The sequence below is a fragment of the Carcharodon carcharias genome, chromosome 12, assembly GCF_017639515.1.
Source record: "Carcharodon carcharias isolate sCarCar2 chromosome 12, sCarCar2.pri, whole genome shotgun sequence".
Lineage (NCBI taxonomy): Eukaryota > Metazoa > Chordata > Chondrichthyes > Lamniformes > Lamnidae > Carcharodon > Carcharodon carcharias.
Window position 1 is genome coordinate 75,491,945 of NC_054478.1, and position 25,313 is coordinate 75,517,257.

Here is a 25,313-nt window from a genome sequence, read left to right on the forward strand (position 1 = left end):
CCCCCACCACAAAGAGAGAAAGGCTCTGAAAAGTTGGGAAGACTAGAACCATGTGGGCATTTGGGCCCAGAATTGATTCTCTGAATTGAGAAGTCTGTAGGGTGTGGTACAGGCACATCTCCTGATTGGCTTGAAGCCAAATTATAAACCTACGTCAGAGGATTTGTTCTGTTCCCTTCATGACTGTACTGGTTGTCCAAGGGCTGCCATTAAAATCCCTTCAGTGGTTTTGTTTGTAAATATAGATCTTTGTCTGCTTGCTTACTGTGCTACTATTCATGCTAGTTTGTGCTTAATAAACCTTATATCCTGGAACTCAGTGTTTCTTTAACACTCACAACGTTGCACTCTAGCAACAGATCCATGGGAACTCGAAGTAATGTAGAAGACTCATCCCAGGTCAAGCTCTCCAATGACAAAACTCCATACAGCTGCATAGACTTACCTAGAATTACATAGAGTGTACAGCTCAGAAACAGGCCATTTGGTCTAACTGGTAATGCTGCTGTTTATGGTCCACACGTACCTTCCTCCAATCCTACTTTATCAAAACCTATCAGCAAAGCCATCTATTCCTCTCTCCGTCATGTTTCTAATAATTTTCTTCTTAAATACATCCATGGTAATTGTCTCAACTATTCCTTCTGGCAGCAAGTTCCACATTTTTAATCACATGCCAGATAAAGAAGTTTCTCTTTAATTCCCTATTGGCTTTATGACCACCTATTCCATCCTCATCCCTGGTGATTATCTGTTTAATCAGACTGGTTTTAACCTTAACATTCAATTGAACCTCAGCTGAGTTTTTGATCCCATATCCTCTCTCGCAAAATCTGCCTAATTCCTCCTTAAAATCGCTCACCTCCATCCAGTTTTAGCTGACCTGCTGTTGAAACTCTCATCAGAACCTTAATTGTATATTGATTGTGTTTAATTGCATACAGGTGATGGACAATACTGCGTATTCACTTGAAGCCCCTATAGAAATAGACTAAAACTGATTTTTGTATTAGGAAGTGTATGCTTGTAATGTATAACTCTTAAGTATGTAAAGATTCGCTCCATTTCTATCCTTTACCAGCTAGCTTTCGAGGAAGAACATGAGGTTGAATTATACGAGGTGCTGGACTCCCCACCCCTGGCTAAAATGTTGGGCGGGGGAGCCTGCCCAGGGGAACACTGGCTGCCCCACAGTCATTTAATGCCTAATTTGCCATTAATGGACTGAGGTGGAATTTCCACTCCTCAGGGACAGGAAATCCCAACACAGAAAGCTACTCTAGATCTTCGGGACAGAGGTGTGTAGCGTTAGATCAGAATTAGTAGGTCTTCCTTGGGCCAAGCTGGCTGGCCCCAGTGAGGGAGGTCATGTGGTGTGGTTTGAGAGGACATGGGGGAGGGAAACCTGGGGGGGGGGGGGGGGGGGGGGTAACACCATGGGGGGTCTCTAATGGGCCCATGGGGCTCATAAGAAGGGATCATTTCCCCCCCACCCCCAATCCACCACCCACGCAGGGAAGCCTGACAGGTGGGATGCTTGACGTGGGATCAGATCCTTAAATGGACATTAATTGCCCACAAGGCCCTTAATTGACTCACTGGTGGGTGAGTCGCCTGACACCCGTCAGCGGAAGTGTGTAAAATCTAGCCCATGTTAGCAGATAATGTTGTCTAAAGGTGAAAGAGCAAAGCTAAGAAAAAAATTCAGACAGAATACCACAAATTATGGAAAACGGCAGAAAACAAGTGTAAAAATTGCTAGGTTTTAATTGCCTTCTGATGTACTTGAAGTCTGTTCCATATGACCAGTGGAAGAGTGAAGTGGATATCTGGGCAGGGGTTACATCCCTATCAAAGAGGAAACAAACATAGAAACTAGGAGCAGGCGTAGGTCATTTTGCCCTTCAAGCCTGCTCCACCATTCAATATGATCATGGCTGATTCTCTATCTCAACACCATATTCCTACATTCTCTCCATACCCCTTGATGCTCTTAATATCCAAAAATTTATAAATTTCTTTCTTGAATATACTCAGTGACCTGGCCTCCACAGCCCTCTGTGGTAGAGAATTCCACAAGTTGACCACCCTCTGAGTGAAGAAGTTTTTCCTCATCTCAGTCCTAACTAGCCTGCCCTGTATCCTGAGACTATGATCCCTGGTTCTAGATTCCCTAACTAGGGGAAATATCCTCCCTGCATCAAGTCTGTATAGCCCTGTTAGAATTTTATACGTTTCAATCAGATCCCCTTTCATTCTTCTAAACTCTAAATGAATACAGGCCCAGTCAAACCAACCTCTCCTCATATGACAGTCCTGCCATCCCCGGTGTCAGCCTAGTGAACCTTCGCTGCACTCCCTCTCTGGCAAGTATATCCTTTCTTAGGTAGGGAGACCAAAACTGCATGCAATACTCCAGGAAACAAGGTATGGTCTTGGCATTGTCCCTTCCTACCAGAAGCAAAATTAGAAATAAAGTATTTTGTGAACTGGATGCCCATCAGTTGGATAGAGTTGAAGGTTTGGAGCTTCTGTTAGAATTCTTGGATGAAATTTACAAGAAAGATGACCTGTTAAAGGTCTATAAGTCATGGTTGGATTTTGATAGATTTCAGAAAGCAGATGGGCATTTTATGGAATAATCTATCATGGACTTTAAAAAATTGTAAAAAGATTGATGGAATTCAATTTGGGGGTTTCTGGATCAGTACGATTGTTTAAATTGCTGGATTGTGCTAAGGTGTCTCATATAGACAGGCTACTGCAGTTCTAACTGGTGTTCGGTTCTCTGAGAGGGAGACCCAATTGGATCAGATATCTGCTGCTTTGCAAAAATTCCTAGGGAAACAGTAATTTCCTTCAGCCTTCATAGACCAAATAAGATAGTCTATAAAAAATAGACGACTCAATGATTGCCAGGTTTCAAAATTGTCCAGTTACCAGGCGCAGGTGTTAGTACAATCAAATGGTTAAAGACAAGCAGAATGAGGATGAAAGCACATCCAACAAACCTGGCTATTACAATAGAAGATAGAATTGAACAGCAAAAATACACAAATGAATGCCAGGAACTCCCAAGGAATAGTTCATAGTTGCTTCAGGTATGACTCAAATTATTGTGTGACAAACTGCCTAAAGCAAAGAGTCAGGGGCCTCAAACTGACTCTTGGCAAAGAGAATTTGGAGGAAGAGGATGAAAATAATGATGAATCCAAACAAATTGTACTGGTCCCGGGCAGTTTTTTCCCTGTGAATGTATTAGTTGCAGACTTGTTTTAACTGTGCAGTGCTGGAAAGTACTTGCACTTCAACAGTAGGTAGAGCAGATTGTTTAAAATGATATCTTTATTCACTGCGTGGTGGGAATTGATCCAAGGTTAAGAGATATAAAAATACAACTATAAGTTTGGTGATGACAACAAATTGAGATCACAAGAGTTTTAATTTCATGTAAGATAGCTGGAGGAAGCCATTTATAAGTGATGTAGTCTCAGTTGAGATACTTGAGTAAACCTTTAATGAAAAGAGTACAAATGAAACATGACATGGAGCATGATGAGGCAATTACTTTTGTAAAGTCAATGGATTTATACTTTTACCGGTCAGGACATTATTGTATCCTCTTAACAGAACCAGATGTTTCTCATTAGAGTGTTAGATAAATACTAATGGCATCAGGTGATAAGAATGAGAGAGTCAAAAAGCAAATTGTCTTAAAGTTACTTAGACAATTTGCTTATCTTACTTGTCAAAGGCCAAAAATCCTGCTAAAGTATGGAGGTGTGGTTGATGATAAGTATATGAGGCTAATAGAAGAGATTAATGAGAAGTATGAAATTGTAAAAAGTACCCAGAGTGTGCTGCCACATCCTATTGTAAGCCTTCAATTGGCATGTATCTTTAACAAAGTAGTTGCCAGGCAACTAAAGGTGGGGACAAAGACCGAAATATTTCCATTCCACATTTTGTAGACCTGGCAACCAGATTTAGTCTTTCTCCAGCAATACTTAGTTAGGAGTTTGTAGACAAAATTATCGAGAAATGGATAGGGGCACCAACTACATTTCTGACTCATAATGGGGGGAAATTTGTCAATAATGAGTTCAAATACATGAAAATTTGAGCATCATGGTCATGAATAATGCAGCTGAAAGTTCTTTCAGCAATGGACTCCGTGAAAGGAACCATGTGGTGATCGACGAAATGTTGCATAAAAGTTTATGTTCAATCAAACTGCAAGTAAATAACCACCCTGCATGAGTAGTTCATGCAAAGAATTCACTCCAGATCGTTAGAATGTATAAGCCCTTGCAATTATAGGTAGAATCCCAAATTGTCTTCTGTGCTGTATGATAGACCTCCTACTCCAGAAGGTACTACAATTAGTTGCAATTTTTTCTTCACATTTGAATGTTGTTCTTGCATAGAGATAGTCTTTCATCAAGGCTGAGGTCTTGGAAAAGATTCAGAGAACACTGATATGTTATAGAAGACCACCTGAGACAAATTAATTCAGGAGATTTGATGCGCTATAAAAGAGAGGCTCATAGGGAATGGACAGGTCCTGGTAAGGTGTCAGACATAATCATTATTAAGCTGAATTAATTTCAAAATCTTGATTCTAGGCAACTGGTAGAGTAAACAAGATGCCATGTACCTAAAGTGTGCCTGTGTTTTGTGATGTTGGTCCTGAGGATCAGAAGACAATCAATCAGGAGCTGAGTAGTGATAATATGAGCAATCATGACGCAAGGACAGAGCTGTCAAACCCATAGGCCAATTGCATAGAGTGAGCACTCGGGTGTTATATGTTAAAGAGGGGTCTAGAAAATCAAGGAATGTGACAATTATGGGACATGCAGGAAAAGCTACTAGCAAGTTTTAAATGCTGGTTGAATGTTCAGGATCATGGCCAAGAAGTGGGGTTCACAGATTGGAGTGAAAGTGGGGAGAATAAGAGAGTACAGTGCAAGAACTGATAGTGTGTCAAGAAGTGACTCTTGCATTAGAAAACAGTCACTTATTAGAGAAAGACCGTCCCACTGCTGGAAAAGTAACCTTAAGTCTTTTTAATTCTTTTGGCCACCTATTCATGGGAGTGTAGGTCAGTAAACATAAAGCTGCATTTCTGCAGAGCAATACTTTCAAGAGAGAATTGTTTCTGAAACTGCCAAAAAAGCAGCAGATATAGGAGGAAACCCATGGAAACTAAACAAATGCAGCCACGGTCTGAATTTTTTTTTAGTGTGTGGTATTTTTTGGTGGGATGTTTTGCTGAAATGTTTTATTGATTCATAAAGGAAAACTTTCAGGCATCTTGATTTCTTATGTGGCAGTACTGCAGAATTTGAGAAAAACATTATTAAGATTAGAGCAGAATTTAAAATTTGGAGTCAGGTTTGTGGGGCTTTTGGAATCTGGAATAAATTTAAATCAACAATCCTATTTAGAGAGTGTTATTCTTATCCTGGTTAATCATGTTAACTCTTCACACTGATGATGTTTTATCTAAAGAAGAGACAGAGTAATTGGAAAGTTGATTGGTCAGGTGAACTGGTTCTCAGACTAGACTAGATGCTAGCTCAGATGTATTGGATTTAAATACTATGATGAAATACCCTAACATAGAGAATACTTTAAGGGTAAATAAAACATAAAAATTAAATCTGGAGAAATGCATACTTATGTTCTTTGGATCACTTAAGGATGGGAACTTAAAACTAGCCATTTTAGCGATGCTTCATGTGTTAATCTTACTGATGGGTATTCTAATGCAGCTGGTATCACAATATTTCTGATGGGGGGTGGGGAATGAGAAATGTTGCCATTTTACCTCGGGAAGCTAAGAAGATAAAAAGAGTTGTTATAAGTCCTCTGGTTGCCTAAACATGGGCTGTTGTGGAGGCAGTAGATATGGGATTCTATTTGTCAAATATTGTAAGTGAGACTCTGTACAAGGGGCATACTGAAGATAGTATACCCACTGAATGTTGTGAAGATAGCCATTCATTGTGGGATAATATACACTACACAAAAGGTTTGAGTGAGAAAAAGTTATGGATTGACCTTGTTGGCTTGAAACAAATGTTGAAGAGAAAGGAAATCTCTAAAATTAAGTGGGTGGATGGAAGTCATCAACTGTTTGATTGTTTTACAAAAAGAAATGCATGTATGAAGAAATTGTTAGGGGTCCTAGAGGAGGGATGTCTCACAATATAATGCTTTGTACAGAATCTGGATGTTTTTGATTTGATTTGTTTTGAAATTTGGTTCTTTTATTTTGAGGGAGAATGGAGTCTGTTAACTGTTTACTAATTGTTTTTAACTGAATGAAGGTGATGGGAATTCATTTGAGCCTCCTGTGAAGGCACACAGACTAAAACTGAGATTTTTGGGTTCGGTGGTGTATGCTTTTAATGTGTAACTCTAAATAAATATTTAATAAATAAATAAATATCTAAGTGTGTAAAGATTGGCTCTAGTTCCTTCAGCAACTGGTTTTCTGGGGAAGAACACCTTTGGCAGCTTGTGACAAAACTACTCCAACTCTCTCCTGGTCATCCTCCCATCTTCCAAGCTCTGTCACCTTCAGCTTGTATTCTTGCTGACCTACATTGTTTGCTGGTCCACTAAAGCTTATAATTTAAAGTTCTAGTTCTCTCTAAATCCCTTCATAAACTCACCCCTAACTAGCTCTGTAACCTTGTCCAACCCTACAGCCCTCCTAGAGATCTCAGTTCCACCAACTCTGGCCTTTCGTACTTTTTGCCTTCATTTTGCCCCAGCATTTGAAGGAGAGTTGACAGGGGTAATGTTGGAAGCATTCAACTCAGTATTGAGATGCCATGTGTTTAACGTTACAGCCTCTCAAGAAATCGAAAAAAATGGAGGCAGCTTTTGGCAAGCCAATCATGGGGTTTATGGCTTTTGAAATCCTTTTTTTTTTAATGATACTTTAAAATTAATGAATTATGTCTTAACATGAAGTGCCTCATTCTGGAAATTAAAATGCAATGTCAATTCCTGCGACGTTGTAAACAACAACTTTTGCTTCTGGCAGTGTGGATTAAATAGCTCATTGTCAATGTATGGAATTTTTAAAAATATTTTTCATTCAAGTGTGCAACAAGTTTCCATGGATGAAACCCTGACCATTTCTTCTACTTTTAACCATAGCAATGTTCTATATTCCTGTGCTTTTTTTTAATTCATAAATTTGTAAGTTCTTCATAGTTTAGATTTCACATTCAGAATGTTTTCAAAGTAAAAGCTAAACTTTTAATTAAGTCCTTCAGCTATTAAGGCATAAAACAGAACATGGAAAGGACAGTGTGACCTGCAGCATGTCTAGACTAGTGTGGCCACGCCTTATCACTTGCTTATGAATCAACTCATAGGGTACATTTCTTAAGGCTTAGAGAATTGGGAATGCATCTTTTGAAGATATTGTGCAATGCCTTTCCTACCATGTTTCATCGTTCCCAAAACAAATACAAAAATTCTTGTTTGAAAAAAGGTTAGCACCATTAAATAACATTTTGGAGAACAGATTTATTGGCCTGGATTTTGGAGTGGTAATGATGGCAAAACTGCATCATGGTTCGCCTCATCAGTCCATTAAAACTGACAGGACACCCAGGCATGCACCCATGCACAGAATAATGCGGAAATCCAGAAATTGCTGTTAGTGATTCCGCTAGAGGATGCGCTGTTGAAGTTCCCTCTAAAGTGTAATCTCTAAGCAATGAGTGTATTGACAAAAGTGTCCGCTTTCACACTTCTGGTCACACTGTATAAACGCTTGAAAAAGTTGCCTTTATTGAATGAGATGTCGTCGTTGGCACTCACAGAGTCACGAGTTTCTGCCATCAGTCTTTATGTGACTGGACAGGCCAATTCTTGACCTGCAGATCTTTGGGCACATGGGGTCCCAATAGGTTGTGGGATCTGGAGTGCAGGATTTGCATCCTTTCCTTTCCTTCTCTGCCACTGCTATCCTCATCATTAAGGCATTTGGACTCAAAGCATGATGCAGCTTGCTGGACAAGTTGTCACCATTTTGAACATTGGTAGTAAGCTCCACCCAGTCATTAACATCTATGATGCTGTGCTTCAAGGGGAGCTTCAGAATATCTTTGAATCGTTTCCTTTGTCATCCCATGGAATGCTGGCCATTTGAGAATTGAGAAAAAAGATCTGGTGGGGGAGTTGCTTTTCGGCCATCCGGACGTAGTGTCCAGTCCATTGTAGTTGATTTTTCAGGAGTTTAGCCTGAATCTTTGTGGAGCTAGCTTCAAAAAGGACACTAGCATTTATTCAACAGTCGTCCCATTGAATCCAGAGGAAGCAGCAGAGGAATTGCTGATAGAATTCTTTCAGTATTCTTATGTGTCACTGATGCACAGTCCAGGTCTCACTGCAGTCCAGGAGTGTGGTGACTACAGCTGCTCTGTACACAGATCTTTTGTTGACTTGCAGAGGTCTTTGTTGTCAAATGCTCACTACCGCAGTTTCTATGAGGCTGAGCTGGTGCAGCTGATTCAGTGTTGGATCTCCTTGTCAATGATGAGCATTTGAGAGAGGTGGCTGCCAAGTAATAGCAAAATCACAACATATTCCACAGCTTCTCCTTCAACATATATGGGACATGGAATATTTGGCTGACCAGTACTGGGTTGATGTATGAGTTTTGTTTTGGCAACATTCAAGGACTGGCCGAGTCTCTTGTGTGCAAAGTAGCAGAAATTGAGAGTGGCTTACAAATCTGGTGCAGAATGGAGTCATTCACAAACTGTAGATTTTGTATGCCTATATTGATAAGTTTTGTTTTGGTACAGAGGCGACTGAGGTTACAGAATTTTCCATCTGGGCGGTATTTAATACTGACACCAGAGGGTGGTTGATGAGGTGAATAGCCACTGCCTGGTAGATTGTAAGTAGTATGGGGGCTATCAAACAGCCTTGGTTGACATTGGTCCTGGTTTTGAAGAGGGATGTTTCAGATCTCCCATTGAAGAAGGTTGCAGTCATATCATCATGAAACAATTGCAGGACTGTGATGAAGTTTCTTGGACATCCAAACCATTGGAGCACAATCCACACAGCCTTGTGATTTACTGAGTCAAATGCTTTGGTCAGGTCGATGAATGCAATGAAGAGTTCCTAGTGTTGCTCTTGGCATTTTTCTTGGATTTGTTTGGCAACAAAGACCATGTCAGAGGTTCCTCTGGAAGGTCTAAAGCCACATTGTGCCTCTGGGAGGATTTTCTCAGCCATAGGAAGTCGGCTATTCAGGAGAGTATGTATCAGGATTTCCCTGCTTGGGACAAGAGGGAAATACTGAGATAGTTTCCACAGCTTCCTGCTTTAAGATAGTTACAACTATCACATTCTTGAAGTCAGGGCTGGGGGTGGGAGAGTGTGGGGTGATGGCAAAGTTATTTTTCTTCCCAAATCCATAGGATGAATGCATGGAGTTTTGATGTGAGCAAAATCCAACCACTTTTCAAGATCTTAGCTGGAATAACATCAGGGCCACAGGCTTTGTTGTTTTTCATCTGTTTGGTTGCCTGTTGCAGCTCTCCCATCAGTTGTGGTTCACCTATGGATTCTACCACAGGATACTGGGGAATAGCTTGGAGAGTATCATCTGCCATTGTGGATTCATGGTTGAGTTCTTTCCAGCGTTGATGGATGGCATTGTCCTCCTTAAGAAGAGAAGCACCATTCTGTGAGCGTAGGCATTTTTGTCCATTTGACCTTGGTCTATAGATGGCCCTGGTTGATTCAAAAAGCTTTGCATGTCATGATGGTCAGCATATTGTCGGATCTCTTGGGCTTTCTCTTCCCACTACTTGCCCTTTATCTTCGAGATTTGTCTTTGGAAATCAGCCTTGATCTGTTGGAGTGCTTCTTGACTTGCGACCTTGAGCTTTTCTGCCAGACAATGGAGGCTGCTCGTCTTGTTACAGGCGGTCAAAAATTTCAGGATCTTTTTCATTGAACCAGTCCTGGTGATGACGATATTCAAATCCAATGGTCTGGACACAGGAGTCTGGTACAACTGACTTTATTTAACCCTACTGTTCTGAAATTGAGTTGCATGTGTGAAAATTTTCCAGATTGGTTGTGAGCTGCATTTGGGATTCCCCTCTTGGTCAGGCTGCTTTAGGGCTGAAACATTGATCATCTTCCTGTTGGACTTTTGTGTCTTATGATTCTTAGTGCTAGGTGGCTGTTCACCAATTGAGCAAGTTGATGATCTGTCCAGCAGGCAGCAGTCCCCTGCATGGACTGAGTGATTCAGACGTCACTTAGATCTTTAACTCGAACAATGAAGTGAGACAAGAGGTGCCAGTGCTTTGATCTCGGATGCCTCCATGCGGCTTTGTACTAGTCCTTCTGGCTGAGTGCACGTTATCAGCAGGAGGACAACATTTTCATTGGCTTTCTCCATCCCATTTTTTCAAATAGTTTCTCTCCGGATCTTGGAGTCTGGCATAAATAAAGGCATAATTCCTCATTTTCTGAATTCAATTTCTGAAACTCTCTTTCCACACAAAATCATAGAACATGCACTGAAGAAGGAGGCCAATTGGCCCATTATGTAGTACTGGCACTTTGAAAGATCTATCCAATTAATCCCACTCCTTTGCTCTATTCATAAAGTACTCTAAATATTTACCCTTCAAGTATTTATCCAATTCACTTTTGAAAGTTATCATTGAGCCTGCACCCACTAAACTTTCAGGAAGTACATTCCAGATCATAACTTGCTGTATAAAAGCTACTTGGGATGAGTGATTGTCTTATAGGAAAAGCTGGACAGGCTGGGCTTGTTTCCACTAGAGTTTGGAAGAGTGAGGAGTGACTTGATAGAAGTATATAAGATCCTGAACGGTCTCAGCAAGGTGGACGTAGAAAGGATGTTTCCTCCTGTGGGTGAGTCCAGAACTACAGAGCACTGTTTTAAAATTAGGGGTCACCCTTTTAGGACAGAGATGAGGAGAATTTTTTTCTGAGGGCTGTGCAATTTTGGAAATCCGCCTCAGAAGGTGGTGGAGGGTGGAATCCTTGAATATTTTTAAGACAGAGGTAGATATTATTAGGCAAGGGAATCAAAAGTTATCGGGGATAAACAGGAATGTGGAATTCAAAACACAAATAGATCAAATGACATGGAGAAGGAACATACAAACATATGACATAGGAGCAGTAGTAGGACATTCGACCCCTCGAGCCTGCTCCACCATTCAATGTCATTTTTTTATATTCATTCTTGGACTGTAAGCATCACTAACATTTATTACCTATCCCTAATTACCCTTGACAAGGTGATGGCGAGTGGCCTTCAACGTGGTGTACTCACCGTACTGTTAGGGAGGGAGTTCCAGGATTTAGACCTAGTGACAGTGAAGGAACTCCAAAAAATGTTAAATACTTGAACTAAATCTTCCCAAAATCTCTACTTTTCTTGATTAGCAAGACATTGTTCTGTGAACGTATCATGATAACTGAATTTTTCTTTGCAATGAATCATTCCAGTAATCCCCTTTTTGAACTTTTCTCAATATCAGCCACCATGTGAGTGAAATAGAACCATTTCTGAAGTTTATCTTGTGTCATTTCTTTCTGTGCCTTATGTGAATTGCATGAAGTCATGTTGCTGTGTGTATCTTTTAAATAGTAAGGGTTCTGAAGAAAATCATCTTTTAAAATATCACGCATTCTGGAAATTATAATTACCAAAAATTTGTCTTTTATTAGTTGTATCAATTTGTTTTATGTCAGTTTGGTACAGTTATATTTTCTAGTCTCGCTCGCAAACATGGCTAATCTGACATTGATCAGTTTGCTAAGCCAGGGCTAATGGTTTATGCTATGATTGTAGTGTCTGAACACTGCAGTTCAATGTTATAACTGGGGATAAAGTTAACTTAAAATACAACAGCAAAGTCTTCTATTCTAATATGTTAAGTGTTCATACTCAGTAGCTATTATTATAAACCCTAACTTGGCTCAGCAAATTGGGAAAGCAAATTTCCTCTGCAAATACGCGCTGCATTAGGCAGAGACTTATGAGGTCCTTGGTATTAATGTTTTGGAACTTTATAATTTAAAAATAATTGCTTTGTGGGCCAACATCCTACTCCAATTACCTCAGGCTATTTGCAGATGCATTCCTCCACGATAACTCAACACATTTGCTGAATCAGGAATGCTGGATGAGAATTTGTAACCTCATACTATGAAAGCAGATGTAGCTCCAATTAATGTTGTAATTTTAAGATCTCTCCTCCACAATCTAGAACTGGTTTAGTATCTGATAGCCGTATGTGAAGAAAAGGAGCTTAATGTTATGCTATGCATGTATTGTTATGGACAGGAGAGAGGGAAACTGAACTTCTTCCTATAAGCAGAGGTGGTTTGAATTATTTTTTGAAGTAAGCTGTGGCGTGTTTCCCCAAACCATCAGTTTGTGTGATCCAATTTACTAATAGCTCTCAGCAAACTCATGTAATGATTAACTCAGAAGGTTAGTTTATGGGGGAGGTGGAGGAGAGTGTTTGCAATCTCCGTCTCTCTTTCTCTCTCACACACACACACAGTAGGGGGGATAGGAAAGAGAAAAATTTACAACTATGGGCAACAGCAGGAAAAGAACTGCAGAAATGAATATTAGTTCACATGATTTCCAAAGTCTGAGAAGTCAAAGTCCAGAGGGTGTTTTCTTCATGGCGGGTTTCAGTGCAGATGAGTTCCTGATTGGAGACAGCAACACGAAAAAATCCTTGAAACGAATGACGCCTCAGCACGATGGGCTTTCTGTGTGTTGATCAGAGACTTTTTAAAATCAGTCAGGCTTTGGGGAATTGAGAGATGGTGGCTGGCTGTTTGGTTAGCTGGGCTGCTGGAGTTCTTTCCAGTTGGTGTTAAAACATCAGTCTGAGGGTTTCTCCATTCTCAAAGGAATGTAGAGACGTTTAAATGTTCACTCAAGTCATGTGACCTTCTTTCTCCACGGTGATGCCAAAGCGATGTTTATATGCTGTCTGGAACTGGCTTTGGTTTCACGACTGATAATGACCCAGCCATTAGCTTTTGAAAGAGTTAGCACCCATATTGTAGTACTTGTGTCAGAAAGCCATTGTTTAGGCAGACCCTCTGACTCAGCTAGAGGGGTAAGCTTATCAAGATGCAAACTATGTCCAAACTCCCCTCAATGATCTCCTTTAGAAATGGACCTGGACAATCCCAGGTGTGAGATGGGCATGTTAACAACTCTGCGGATATAATGAGTTTTGACCTGCGAGTCCCCTGGTTTCATGATTATAATGTCTTTAGAATTAGGGGTGAGATGATGAGAGGAGAATTCCTTTGTTCTTGTAACTCTGGTAGCTTCCAGAACAAAGGGCCAATCTTAGGGTCACATGACTTGTAGCAGCATCTTTTTTGGTTCCACTGAAAATCTATTTTGAAAATAGCAAAAAAAATAAAGTTTTGATACATATGGTTTTTGGATTTCTTTTCATGTATTATTGACATAACAGTATAGTCCAATTGAAAAAGGAAGACTTGCATTTATATAGCACCTTTCATTTCTTCAGGACATCCACAGCCAATCAATTACTTTGAAGTGTAGCCACTGCTGTTTGGTGAGAAAATACAGTAGCCAATTTGGGTAAAACAAGGCCTAGCAAGCAACAATGAGAGGAAGACCTGGTGACCTGCTTTTGGTAGTAATGATTGAGGGAAAAGCTTTGGGCTGAGCACAAGGAAAATGCTGTCAGCACCCCTTTCCAGAAAATGCTGTGTAATTGTTTACATCTGGCTGAATAGATGCGGCCTTATTTAAAATTCCATCCAAAATATTGTACTACCCAGTACTACATTGAAATGTTAGTTTAAATTATGTGATCTAGCCCTTCAAGCCACTACCTTCTGACTTTTGAGGTGAGAATACTACCCACGGACCCAACTAACACCAGTAGGTCAGAGAATAATCAGAAGGCCAATCGTGAATTTGAAAAATTTCCATGGATTGTACTCCAAATAGATTTCCAGAAAGAAGGCTGCTGTAAAGTAACTTGCTTATTCTATTATTTTAAACCATAATGTTTATTTGTTGCAAAATATTTATCCCCCTATTTTGTTCATATAAACTTGCTTTGCACCTAAAAATGGAAGCTAAATAATCCTTCAATTAGGTTTCTGCATTCTATGTGCAGTGTAATACCAATGCAGTCTGTTACTACTATTGAATCATTGTTTCTGTTTGCGCAAGAATCTCATTTTTCCAGTTCTGTAATGCTGCCTCAGAGCTCATTGTCACTCCAAGTTACACTTTGTAAGTGTGATCCAGTTCAAAAAATGATTGGAACTGCAAACGTGATCCTACATTACAACAGTAACTACATCTCTAAAAGTACTTCATTGACTATAAAACGCTTACGGGCAGAATTTTACCCTCGGATGGCGGGCGGGCCCCACCGGCTCGGCAGCGGGCGGACAGCCGACCCCCGCCACTGAAATGGGGCCCTCCGCCATTTTGAGTGGGCGGGCCAATTAAGCCCACCCAGCGGCCTGCCTGACAGGAAGCGCTATGCGTTTCTTGTGCAGGGTGGGGGGCGGGGGAGGGATTCCCCAACTGTCAAAGTACGCTCTTTCATGCATGCACGTGAAAGAGCACACTGGTCCCTGAGGCAAAGTCCTGTCTCAGGGAGTTAAGTGACAGGTAAGAAAAGTCAAAAAATAGAAAAATTAAAAAATTATTAACATGTCCCCCTCATGTAACAATGTCACACGAGATGGGACATGTTAATAAAAAGGACATAAACTTTATTAGACTTTTTAAAAATGGACATGAAACCTCATCCCGCCAGTGGATGAGGTTTCATGTATTGTCAGAAGCCCGCTGGGGCTCCTGGCCTGCCCGCCAGCCTTAAGGTTGGATGGGCAGGTCTTTAATTATCTTAATTAGCCTGTTAGTGGCCTGAATTGGCCATTGACAGGTTGGTGGGTAAACAGCTGATTTCGCTGCCCGCCCGCCTTCCTAAAAAATTAAAGGGTGTTCCTCCTGACGTCATCCTGCATCATTTTCCTGTCAGTGAGCGGGACCCACCCCCAAATCGCTGACGGGAAAATTCAGGCCTACATGTCTAGCAGTGCTATATAAATGCAAGTCCTTTCCTTTTTTGATCAAATAGATTATTGAATTAAAGCAAAAATAAAAATAAAATACTGCAGATGCTGTAATTCTGAAACAAAAACAGAAAATTCTGGAAAAACTCAGCAGGTCTAACAGCATCTGTGGAGACAAAAAAAGAGTTAACGTTTCAAGCTCACTCTGAAGAGTCTTACAGACTCGAAACATTAACTCTTATTTTTCTCCACAGATGCTGTCAGACCTGATGAGTTTCTCCAGCATTTTCTGAGATTATTGAATTCTTGCTGAAAAACTGAGCATACTGGAAACATTTAGCAGGTTTGTCAACTTCTGTGGAGGACAGTCGAGATATGGTTTCAGGTATCACTTGATAAGAGTTGGAAAGAATGAAGAGTATTTGAAGAGGCACACACACACACACACACACGCACACACACACCTGAAACCTATTTTTTCACTCCACAGATGCTGCCCACTTTTGAGTGCTCCTACTTCTTTCTGTTTTTTTTCTGATTTCCAGTATTTAGATTTTATTTATATTGAATTCTGTGCTGCTTGCTCTGAAATTGAATGACAAAACTTGCCTGATATTGTGGTTTCAAATGCATAGAGGTTGCAGAGGGATATAGGCAGGTTAAGAACATGACTGAATGCAATGCGGTGTGTAAAGGTTTTGATTACGGTAGGAAAAATAAAAAAAAAACTGAGTATTTTTGAATGGTGAAAGACTGGGAAATATTGGGCTGAATTTTGCCATTGACGGGCAATTAAGGCCCGCCCGGCGTGACATCCACCACGAAAGAGTGCACATCTCCCTGAGGCAAAGTGCTGCCTCAGGGAACTCGTTGAAAGGTTTTCAAACTTTAAAAATAGAAAATTAAAAAAATCATTAACATGTCCCCCTCATGTGACAATGTCACACAAGATGGGACATGTTAATAAATTTCACAAAAACTTTAATAAACTTTTTAAAAACTGACATGAAACCTTATCCCGCCGGTGGATGAGGTTTCATGTTTTCTCAGAAGCCCGCTGGGGCTCCTGGCCTACCCACCAACCTTAAGGTTTGGATGGGCAGGTCCTTTAATTGTTTTAATTATCCTGTCAATGGCCTCAATAGGCCATTGACAGGTTGGTGAGCAAACAGCAGATCGTGCTGTCCGCCCACCTTCCTGATTATTTATATGGGGTGGGATGATGTCAGGGGTTTCCCCCAACGTCATCCCACATCACTTTCGTGTCGGCGAGCGGGCCCCATCCCTGAATCACCAACGGAAGAATTCAGCCCATTGTGTTTAGAGACCTTATGGCTGAACATAAAGAATAGAAAGTTAACATGCAGATAAGTTGAGCAATTACAAAGGCATGTGTTAGCTTTTGTGACAAAGGGATTGAAGTGTACAGAAGTCTTTCTACAATTACAAAAGGTATTGATGAGGCCATACCTGGAGCACTGCAGTTTTAGCCCTCTTAAAACAGAGAGACTTGGGCTGGACTTTATGTGGCACCAAGCCCCCCATGGCCCCTATTCCACACACACAATTCTAACAGCTACTCCATAGCAATTTAACCCTGGGAACAGCATTAATTACTTTGATCGAAGACTTCTGTCTCTGTTTCGAGAGGAAATCCCACCTTGCAGAGCTGCCAGGCAACCAGATGGCTGATGGCTCTCTAGCCCCAGCAGCAGCAGCTGGGAACAGCGGCCACTCCTGGGATACAGGCATTCCCACAATGCCGAGGAACCCAGATAAATCAGGGATCAGGGGTGAGGGGGTAGGGGGATGAATTCAAGAGGCCAGGAGGAGGGTTGAGGTTGGGGGGGGTGACTTGGGAGAATACCTCCCGACTGGCCCAGGGAACCCACAAAGGAAGTTCCCCCACCAGCGTACCCCCACACCCACACCCCACCTTGCCTCACAGCTAAAGCTGTCTGGTTTTCTGCTTGACGTGGGCCTACCCCCGCATGGTAAAATACTGGTGGCGGAGGGATGAGGATTTTAAGAGGCCATTAATTGGCCTCTTAAGGGCTTCAATAGGAATGCGGATGGGCGGGCCACCTGAAGCCTTCCCCACTTCCATAAAATTTCAGACAGGTTGGGGTTGGGTAGTGGGCAGCAGGAAGGCCACTTGATGGTTTTTACATGCCCCCCTGCCTTCAAACCCATGGGTGAGCATAAAATCCAGCCCCTGCAGTTATATCTGCACAAATAGTCAAAGTTTGCAGGGCAATTTGAGAAAGCAGTTAAAAAAGGCATACAGGATCCTGGACTTTATAGAGACATGGGCCTGGATTTTCAACTTGATCTGTACACTCATGAGCCTTCCAAAATGCACATCCCATCTATGTGTGATTTTTCCCAGAATTTTTGTCTTTTAGCAAAGGGGTTGTGTCCACAGGGCACTTTGCAAGTTGCAGTGGAGTGCATGAGGATTGTGGATATGGAGACAGTGGGGAGGCCAACCTTGGTTCTCCAACGTAGCAGCCCACCTCCCAACATCATTTAGAGGATCCTTAAACCTCAATCCCCTCACTAGCCTCCATGCCATCAAACCTCCTCAGGTTGTTGATGCCACCTGAATGGCCCCTCATCCCTCATGCATCCTCAGATCACCTATGCCACATCTATGCCCTCTCAACCTCCACCCAACTCATGGCCCCTCATCACCCATGGCACCTCCTTGTCCTCGATCTATCCTCCATAGCCATTCTCCCAGTACAGTCCTCATGAGCTATGCAATAGCAAAAGGAATTATTTTAATGTTATTTGAAAAGATTACATCTCTAACAATCTAATAAAACCCTGAATTCAAACATGCCATTGTTGATACTAGAAAGAAAACAAAGCCACTCCAGTGCAAAAAATTGTAATCCTTTCAGTGCCTACTAGTTTGTAAACACACAAGAAGCCATGTCAAAGGCAAATTCTATTATTACAGCCTCTTAAAAGTTTCAATTGTTCTTGTATCAGTAGGCCACCTGCTGAACTGAAGCCATTAGTAGCTTTTGAAATCCAGTCAAGCATTCATAATGCCAATGACTGTCATAACAAAAGCCTCCAGCTACATTTCCTGAAGCTTGGCCTAAATAGCCAAGTGGTTATAGTACTGGGTTTGTAACCCCAAGATTGAGAGTTCAAATCTCACAATGGTAAACTATGAAACAATGTAACTTCATCTGAATAGGAACAGATGGAAACGTGTTTGTACTCGAAAGAGTTACATTGCCTGAAACTGAAGGCACAGAATGGTGTCACATTTCCATTTCGAAATAGGGTGCCTGTCAATCAATGGAGGAGAACAGGTCCAGCGATTCCTTTCAACATTCAAAAGCAGCATTTTTTTAACAGCCAGAACTGTCAGTTGATTTAAATCACAACACAAAACATGACAGCAAAGGCTAACAGTGTCTTGTTCCTTGTTTTAATGATGTACACAGGCCATTGACATTGTAACTGAGCTAACTTTATTGATAACACATTTTCCTAACATGAACACATACCTGCAGTATCTGAACTCTATCAAGACACACTCTAATATGTGCTATCTGACCTTGGACCCCCAGGTCAGGTGACCCCGTATATAGTACAGAGTACCGTCTAGTATCTGGAGTCCAAAACCACTGTCAGCTATTATCATGACAAACATTATTTTTTCTTCATTTTAATGCATTATAAAACTTTTGACATTGGAAAAGTACTGCAATGCATGATGGCAAATACACAATGCTAGTCACGGTATGAGTCAATTCACCTTGGCAGGACAGCCCCCTATGATGAATTACTGCATTGAAAACAATCTACATTATAAAATGGCATCTAATAGTGACATTTGAAAAGTCTTTACAGACTGTTGCCTGACTCCTCTGCAGTGGCCCCCCAATGGTCACAACTCCCAAGGTGGTGTGTTTCTTAGGGCTTAAAAAGCCCGCACCAGCACACAAAAATAGCATGCAAGAAGAAATATAATTTTCCTATGGCCCTCGCAATTGGGACCTCGACTTCCAAAGAGGTGCTTTGTGCGTTTTGCACCCAAAGCCTATCCAACCCACCAAAAAGCCACACGAAAATAGCGTGGGGTTGGGAAGGCAGGAGAAAATTGTTTTCCTGCAAAAAAACTAAGTTCAGTGTTTCACAACCTGATTTGCACTCCCATTGTGGGATGAAAATCCAGCTATAGAGTACAAAAACAAGGAAGCCATGATGAAAGCATTGATTTAGTCTCAGCTGGAATATTGTGTCCAACTGTGGGCACCACACTTTAGAAAGATTGAGAAGGTTTTAGAGAGGGTACAGAAAAGATTTAAAAGACTGATTCCAGGGATGAAGGATTTAAGTTACTTAGATAGATTGGAGAAACTCGGGTTGTCTCCTTAGAAATGTAAAGTAAATTCAAAATCTTCAGGGGTCTATACAGAGTAGATAGAGAGGAAGTGTTTCCATAGGCCGAAGGGTCGAGAACCAGAGGACATAGATTTAAAGTGATTAGCAAAGGAACCAAAGGTGACATGAGGAAAATCCTTTTTACCCAACAAATTGTTAGAATCTGGAAGGCACTGCTTGGAAGAGTGATGGAAGCAGATTCAACTGTCGCTTTCAAGAGAGAATTTGATAAGCAGCTGAAGAGGAGAAAAAAAGGGCAGTGATGAAAGGACAGAGGAATAGGACTAGCTAAACTGCTCTTTTAGAGAGCCACATGGACGCAAAGGGGCCAAATGGCTGCCTTCTGCACTGTAACTGTTTTTGAATTTCTCTTTATTTCCCCTCTTGTTCTTTTACCAATTGTCAGTTAATAAAGGAACATTGGCCAGTCCACCAGGAAAACTTCCTGCTGCTCTTCTAATAAAGTAATATGGGCATGAAATTTGGTATGCATTGTGTGTTGTACACCCAAAAATACCAATATTTGAACAGAACCTGAACCTGATCATTGTTATGTGCAGTTCATGTTTAAAGACTATGCCTCATGTTAAATACACTAATATGCAGAAGACCATTAATCAGTGAGGACCAAGAGGGTTCTACAAGTTGGAGCTTGCTAGAGATCTAACTTCTCAGAATTCTGTTTTTGCTGCACTGTAGTAGCTGCTGGGATCCCCACACGAGGTAAAGGGAAAGTTGGAAGATAACAACTTTGCACTGGCATTGAAGGATTGGGACCATGTCATGCAATGTTTTCTTAGCTGTATGTTATTTTTTATATTATTCGTTGTGGGAATCGCTGGCTAGGCCAGTATTTATTGCCCATCCCTAATTGCCCTTGAGAAGGTAGTGAGCTGCCTTGAACCGCTGCAGTCTATATGATGTAGGTACACCCACAGGCCTGTTAGGGAGGGAGTTCCAAGATTTTGATCCAGCGTCAATGAAGAAACGGCGATATAGTTCCAAGTCAGGACGGTGAGTGGCTTGGAGGGGAAGTTCCAGGTGACGGTGTTCCCATCTTTCTGCTACTCTTGTCTTTCTAGATGGCAGAGGTTGCAGGTTTGGAAAGTGTTGTCGCAGGAGCCCTGATGAGTTGCTGCAGTGCATCTTGTAGATGGTAGACACTGCTGTCACTGTGCATCGGTGGTGGAGAGAGTGGATGTTGATGGTGGTAGATGGGATATCAATCAAGTGGGCTGCTTTGTCCTAGATGCTGTCAAGCTTCTTGGGTGTTGTTGAAGCTGCACTCATCCAGGCAAGTGGAGAGTATTCCATCACACTTCTGACTTGTGCCTTGTAGATGGTGGACAGGCTTTGTGGAGTAAAATGGTGAGTTAGTCTTCACAGAATTCTCAGCCTCTGACCTGCTCTTGTTGCGCTTAATAAGACTGAAACTGAAAATCATACAGGTGGATTTTTATAATTTTGCAAAAAAATTGAAGGAGTGGCAGGAAGAAATCACCAGTTCTGTTTAAAAGCATTACAAATGTATATAGGCAATATAAAAACAGCTACTTAGTCAATATAAACTATAGAAATCATGTCCAATGTAAATATGAGTTATTATTGTGAGAAATTAAAGTAACATTCTTAAATTCTTGTTCTCCTTTAGATGTAATATTTTAGGTGACTATCAGGGTGGCAGTTGAGATGCTTCATCAAAGCAAATTTATTGTTGAAAAATGAAGGCAACTGCAGTTAAGGGAATTTGAGAATTAAAAATTGGATACTGTATTCTATTTTCTCTATTTTTGTGCAGTGTGCATAGTGTGATGACATTCTGCCTTGCTGACATAATTACTGGACTGGAAAGTCAGACCAACAGGACTAGAATAAGCTGGTGAAGATGGGCAGATTTTGGAAGAAAAATAAAAGTGTAAAATATTATATGATCTTAATGTTTTTAGCAAGTTGGCATTGGGAAGAAAGTCTCAGACCTCATACATGGCTGTTTGATAGGATGCAGTATATTGAATTAATACAATTCAAGATCACCTGTGAAAGTAGTAAATTTCCTCTCAGTTTTCAAACTGCATGTCTCCTATGCACCAATTGCAAATTTTAAATATTGATTTTGTAATGAAGGTTACCACTTCTTACTAGCTGCAAACAGAATAGGTGATAGAGTGCAGGAAACTGACAGGGCTCCAGGTGATAACAGGAGGATATAAAAAATAGAAGAGCAATTGATCTATGTATACCTTTTTAGTTGCAAATGTTAAACATCTAATTTCTTGTGCAGGATTGTTGGCTAAAGTTATCAGCTAGATACCTCTAAGTATAACCAAAAAAGTAGTTCATTGTGACAGTGGAACAGCTTCAGATTTAAGTAAACTATCAAATGCCAAGGCAATTCATCAGAAGTAACAATGGATAATGCTAATTGTCGATGGTTGGCAGGGTGGATGGGGAGAGGTGGTTATGAATGATGACAGTAGGTTAAGCACTGAAATGTTAAAGGTTGTGGAGCATCATTTAATAAAGCAAACAGTCGTTATTCGTTGCACAAATTAAAAGGAATGGAAAACTTAGAATAAAGATTAGAAAGAGGTTTCTCATGCAAAATTTGCAACACTTGAAATAGTCATATGTTTAGCGTAGTGAAAACCAAAATCTTTCACTCACTTAAAAATTAGAGGGCACAATTAGAAAGAATGAAAGGAAAAATGAGCTAGGATGAAGTATGTTGGATACCAGAGTTTCATTCTAGACGGCAACAACCTTCCTTCTGAAGCAGTCGCCTCTACAATCCTAAATTTTTTATTCGCTCATGGGGTGTGGGTGTCACTGGCTAGGCCAGCACTTATTACCCTCTCTAATTGTCCTTGAGAAGGTGGTGGTGAACTGCCTTCTTGAACTGCTGCAGTCCATGTGGTGCAGGTTAGGGAGGGAATTCCAGGATTTTGATCCAGTTATACTGAAAGAATGGTGATATATTTCCAAGTCAGGATGTAAGTGGCTTGAAGGGGAACTTCCAGGTGGCGGCGTTCCCATGTGTCTGCTCCCCTTGTCCTTCTAGATGGTAGTGGTCATGGGTTTGGAAGGTGCTGTCTAAGAAGGCTTAGTAAGTTCCTGCAGTGCATCTTGGAGATGGTACACACTGCTGCCACTATGCATGGGTGGTGGAGGGAGTGAATGTTTGTGGGTGTGGTGCCAATGAATCGGGCTGCTTTGTCCTGAATGGTATCAAGCTTCTAGAATGTTGTTGGAGCTGCACTCATCCAGGCAAGTGGAGACTATTCTATCACACTCCTGACTCACGCCTTGTAGATGGTGGACAGGCTTTGGGGAGTCTGGAGGTGAGTTATTGACCAGAGGATTCCTAGCCTTCGACCTGCTGTTGTAGCCACAGTTTTTATATGGCTAGTCCAGTTCAATTTCTGGTCAATAGTAACCCCCAGGATGTTGATAATGAGGGATTCAGCGAATCAGCTTCAGTAATGCCATTGGATGTCAAGGGATGATGGTTAGGTTCTCTCTTGTTGGAGATGATCATTGCCCTGCACTTGTATGTTGGAAGTGTTACCTGCCACTTGTCAGCCCAAGCCTGGATATTGTCCAGGTCTTGCTGCATTTGGAGATGGACTGCTTCAGTATCTGAGGAGTCACGAATGGTGCTGAACATTGTGCAATCATCAGCAAATATCCCCACTTCTGACCTTATGTTGGTAGGAAGGTCCTTGATGAAGCAGCGGAAGATGGTTGGGCCTAGGACCCGAGGAACTCCTGCAGTGATGTACTGGAACTGAGATGATTGACCTCCAACAACAACAACCATCTTCCTTTGTGCTAGGTATGACTCCAACCAGCAGAGATTTTTCCCCCTGATTCCCATTGTTTTGCTAAAGTTCCTTGATGCCATACTCAGTCAAATGCGGCCTTGATGTCCAGTGCAGTCACTCCTCACCTCTGGAATAGAAAGTTCCAGAAATCACTGGAAGCACTTAAAGGAAGATGTTGAACATTTCTAACTCAGTGCATTCTGAAAATTGTAAAGGTTTCTTAATTGTTGCCTAATTATATAGTTTTGCCTGTGTATAGTTATTGAAGGAACATACCTTGACAAGCTTATTCTTGTTTGGAGAAAAGCGGATTAATTTCATCCTCATGACACGGCAAGCAAATGAATGGGTGTCAATAGAATACTATGTGTGATATTTTTTATTTGCCAACATTTTTCAGAATGATGATGTCCTTTCTATTGTGTTATGGTGGGTGATTCAGCATCTTTGTCCACAAAGGCCAGATTTTAGTCATCTTCCTGCAGAATTTAGCGCTTTATGAATTGCTTGATTGAAAAATAGATGCAAATCAGCTTTGGGTCATTAAGTAAACAAATTAGAATTTGGTGCGTTGCACAAAAGGGAATGAAGGTCAGTTGTAGCTAGATATGAGTTTCCATTTGGTCCAGGACCAATATGTCCCAAACCACGGCCCATACATGTTTGTAATTCACCCATAAAGCAGTCATTACTCTTGGACAATAAAATTATTTATTTACGTATTAAAGTCCTATGGTGCACAATTGATTGCTGCATTCTGCACCGTTTTGGAATATCTATTTTCTTCTCAAAAAAATGTTGCCTTTTCCTACCCTCGCCCAACAATATAGCAGGTCTAGAAAATTATGTACAGAGCCAGTTCAGTACATTTACAAGCCACAAATAACCATATAACGCAAGGTCTATGAAAAGTTTGTTTCAACCAAGGTCAGTTCAGTTATTTTCAGGTGTGCTGTCACGCTTGGCACTGACAATAATGGATAGAGTCACCTTTAGTTTCTAGGATCACAGTTGAGTGCAATAATTTTGAGCCAAGCTGCACCATTTTTTGAGTTTGAATCTGGCTATGGACTCAAAGTAAATAATTACTGAGAGGTTTAAAAAAAGCACAAAACTGAATCCTGTTTCCCTTTCTGACTACTAAATACACACACAATTTCCATAGCTGAACAGATATTTATGTTGTACCTGTGGTAAAGCCAAAATCAATGAGCATTACATTTATGATTCCATTTTGTTGCCTTCTCAATGTTAGGTTGGTGTTACAGAGTAGAAATTTCCAGAAATTACTGGAAACACTTAAAGGAAGATGTTGAACATTTCTAATTCAGTGCATCCTGAAAATTGTAAAGGTTTCTTAATTGCAGCCTAATTATTTAATTTTGCACGTGAAAATAATTTTGTAAAAAACTGTAATGCGTAGTTAATTGTGTTGAACTGTGATTAACAACACAAATATGAATCTTTGGTTAGTGCAGTGTAGTGATTGATTCAGTTCACAGGTGTGTCTGTTCAAAGCTGTTTGCTGTAGGTCAGTGTTTACATTAATTTGCGAATGTAAGTTTTCTGCACCAGCCTCGCTTTGACTCCACCCTCAGCTGGGAAGTGCCTTTGCCATTACTCAGTAGAGCAGATTGCAGAGAGTAGACGATGATAACTGCAGCTTCCTCTAACATCTGCTGTACGTGGTCATTCAGTATCAGTGCTTACCTGCCATGAGAACTATCAAGGAAGCATGAGAGCTGGCACAGAGTGCTGTCCCTGCCGGTGCTGTATTAAAAGGATCCTGGCAAAGTGTTACTGTTGCTGTTGGAGCTGCAGAGGTCAGTTATTTGGACTTTATTTTCTGGAAAAAGTAATGAAAGCTGTGATTGTTCAGGAACTGAGCAGCTTTTTCCAAAGTAAACTTATATTTTAGTTTATCTGGAAATGTCAAAGCTTTAT

General features: G+C 41.0%; 1 protein-coding gene across 2 annotated transcripts in view; it reads left to right on the forward strand.

Moving 5' to 3' along the window:
- kalrna (kalirin RhoGEF kinase a) overlaps positions 1-25,313 on the forward strand; it is a 1,007,899-nt gene that overhangs the window by 770,467 nt on the left and 212,119 nt on the right. Inside the window, exon 1 of one of the 2 annotated variants that reach the window (XM_041200491.1) lies at positions 25,004-25,192. The exons of the other annotated variant lie outside the window; for it this stretch is intronic. Within the exon in view, the coding sequence (XP_041056425.1) occupies positions 25,105-25,192 (88 nt within the window). The 5' untranslated portion in view covers positions 25,004-25,104. Of the gene's footprint in view, positions 1-25,003; positions 25,193-25,313 lie in introns of those variants that run through there. 2 annotated transcript variants of the gene reach the window in all.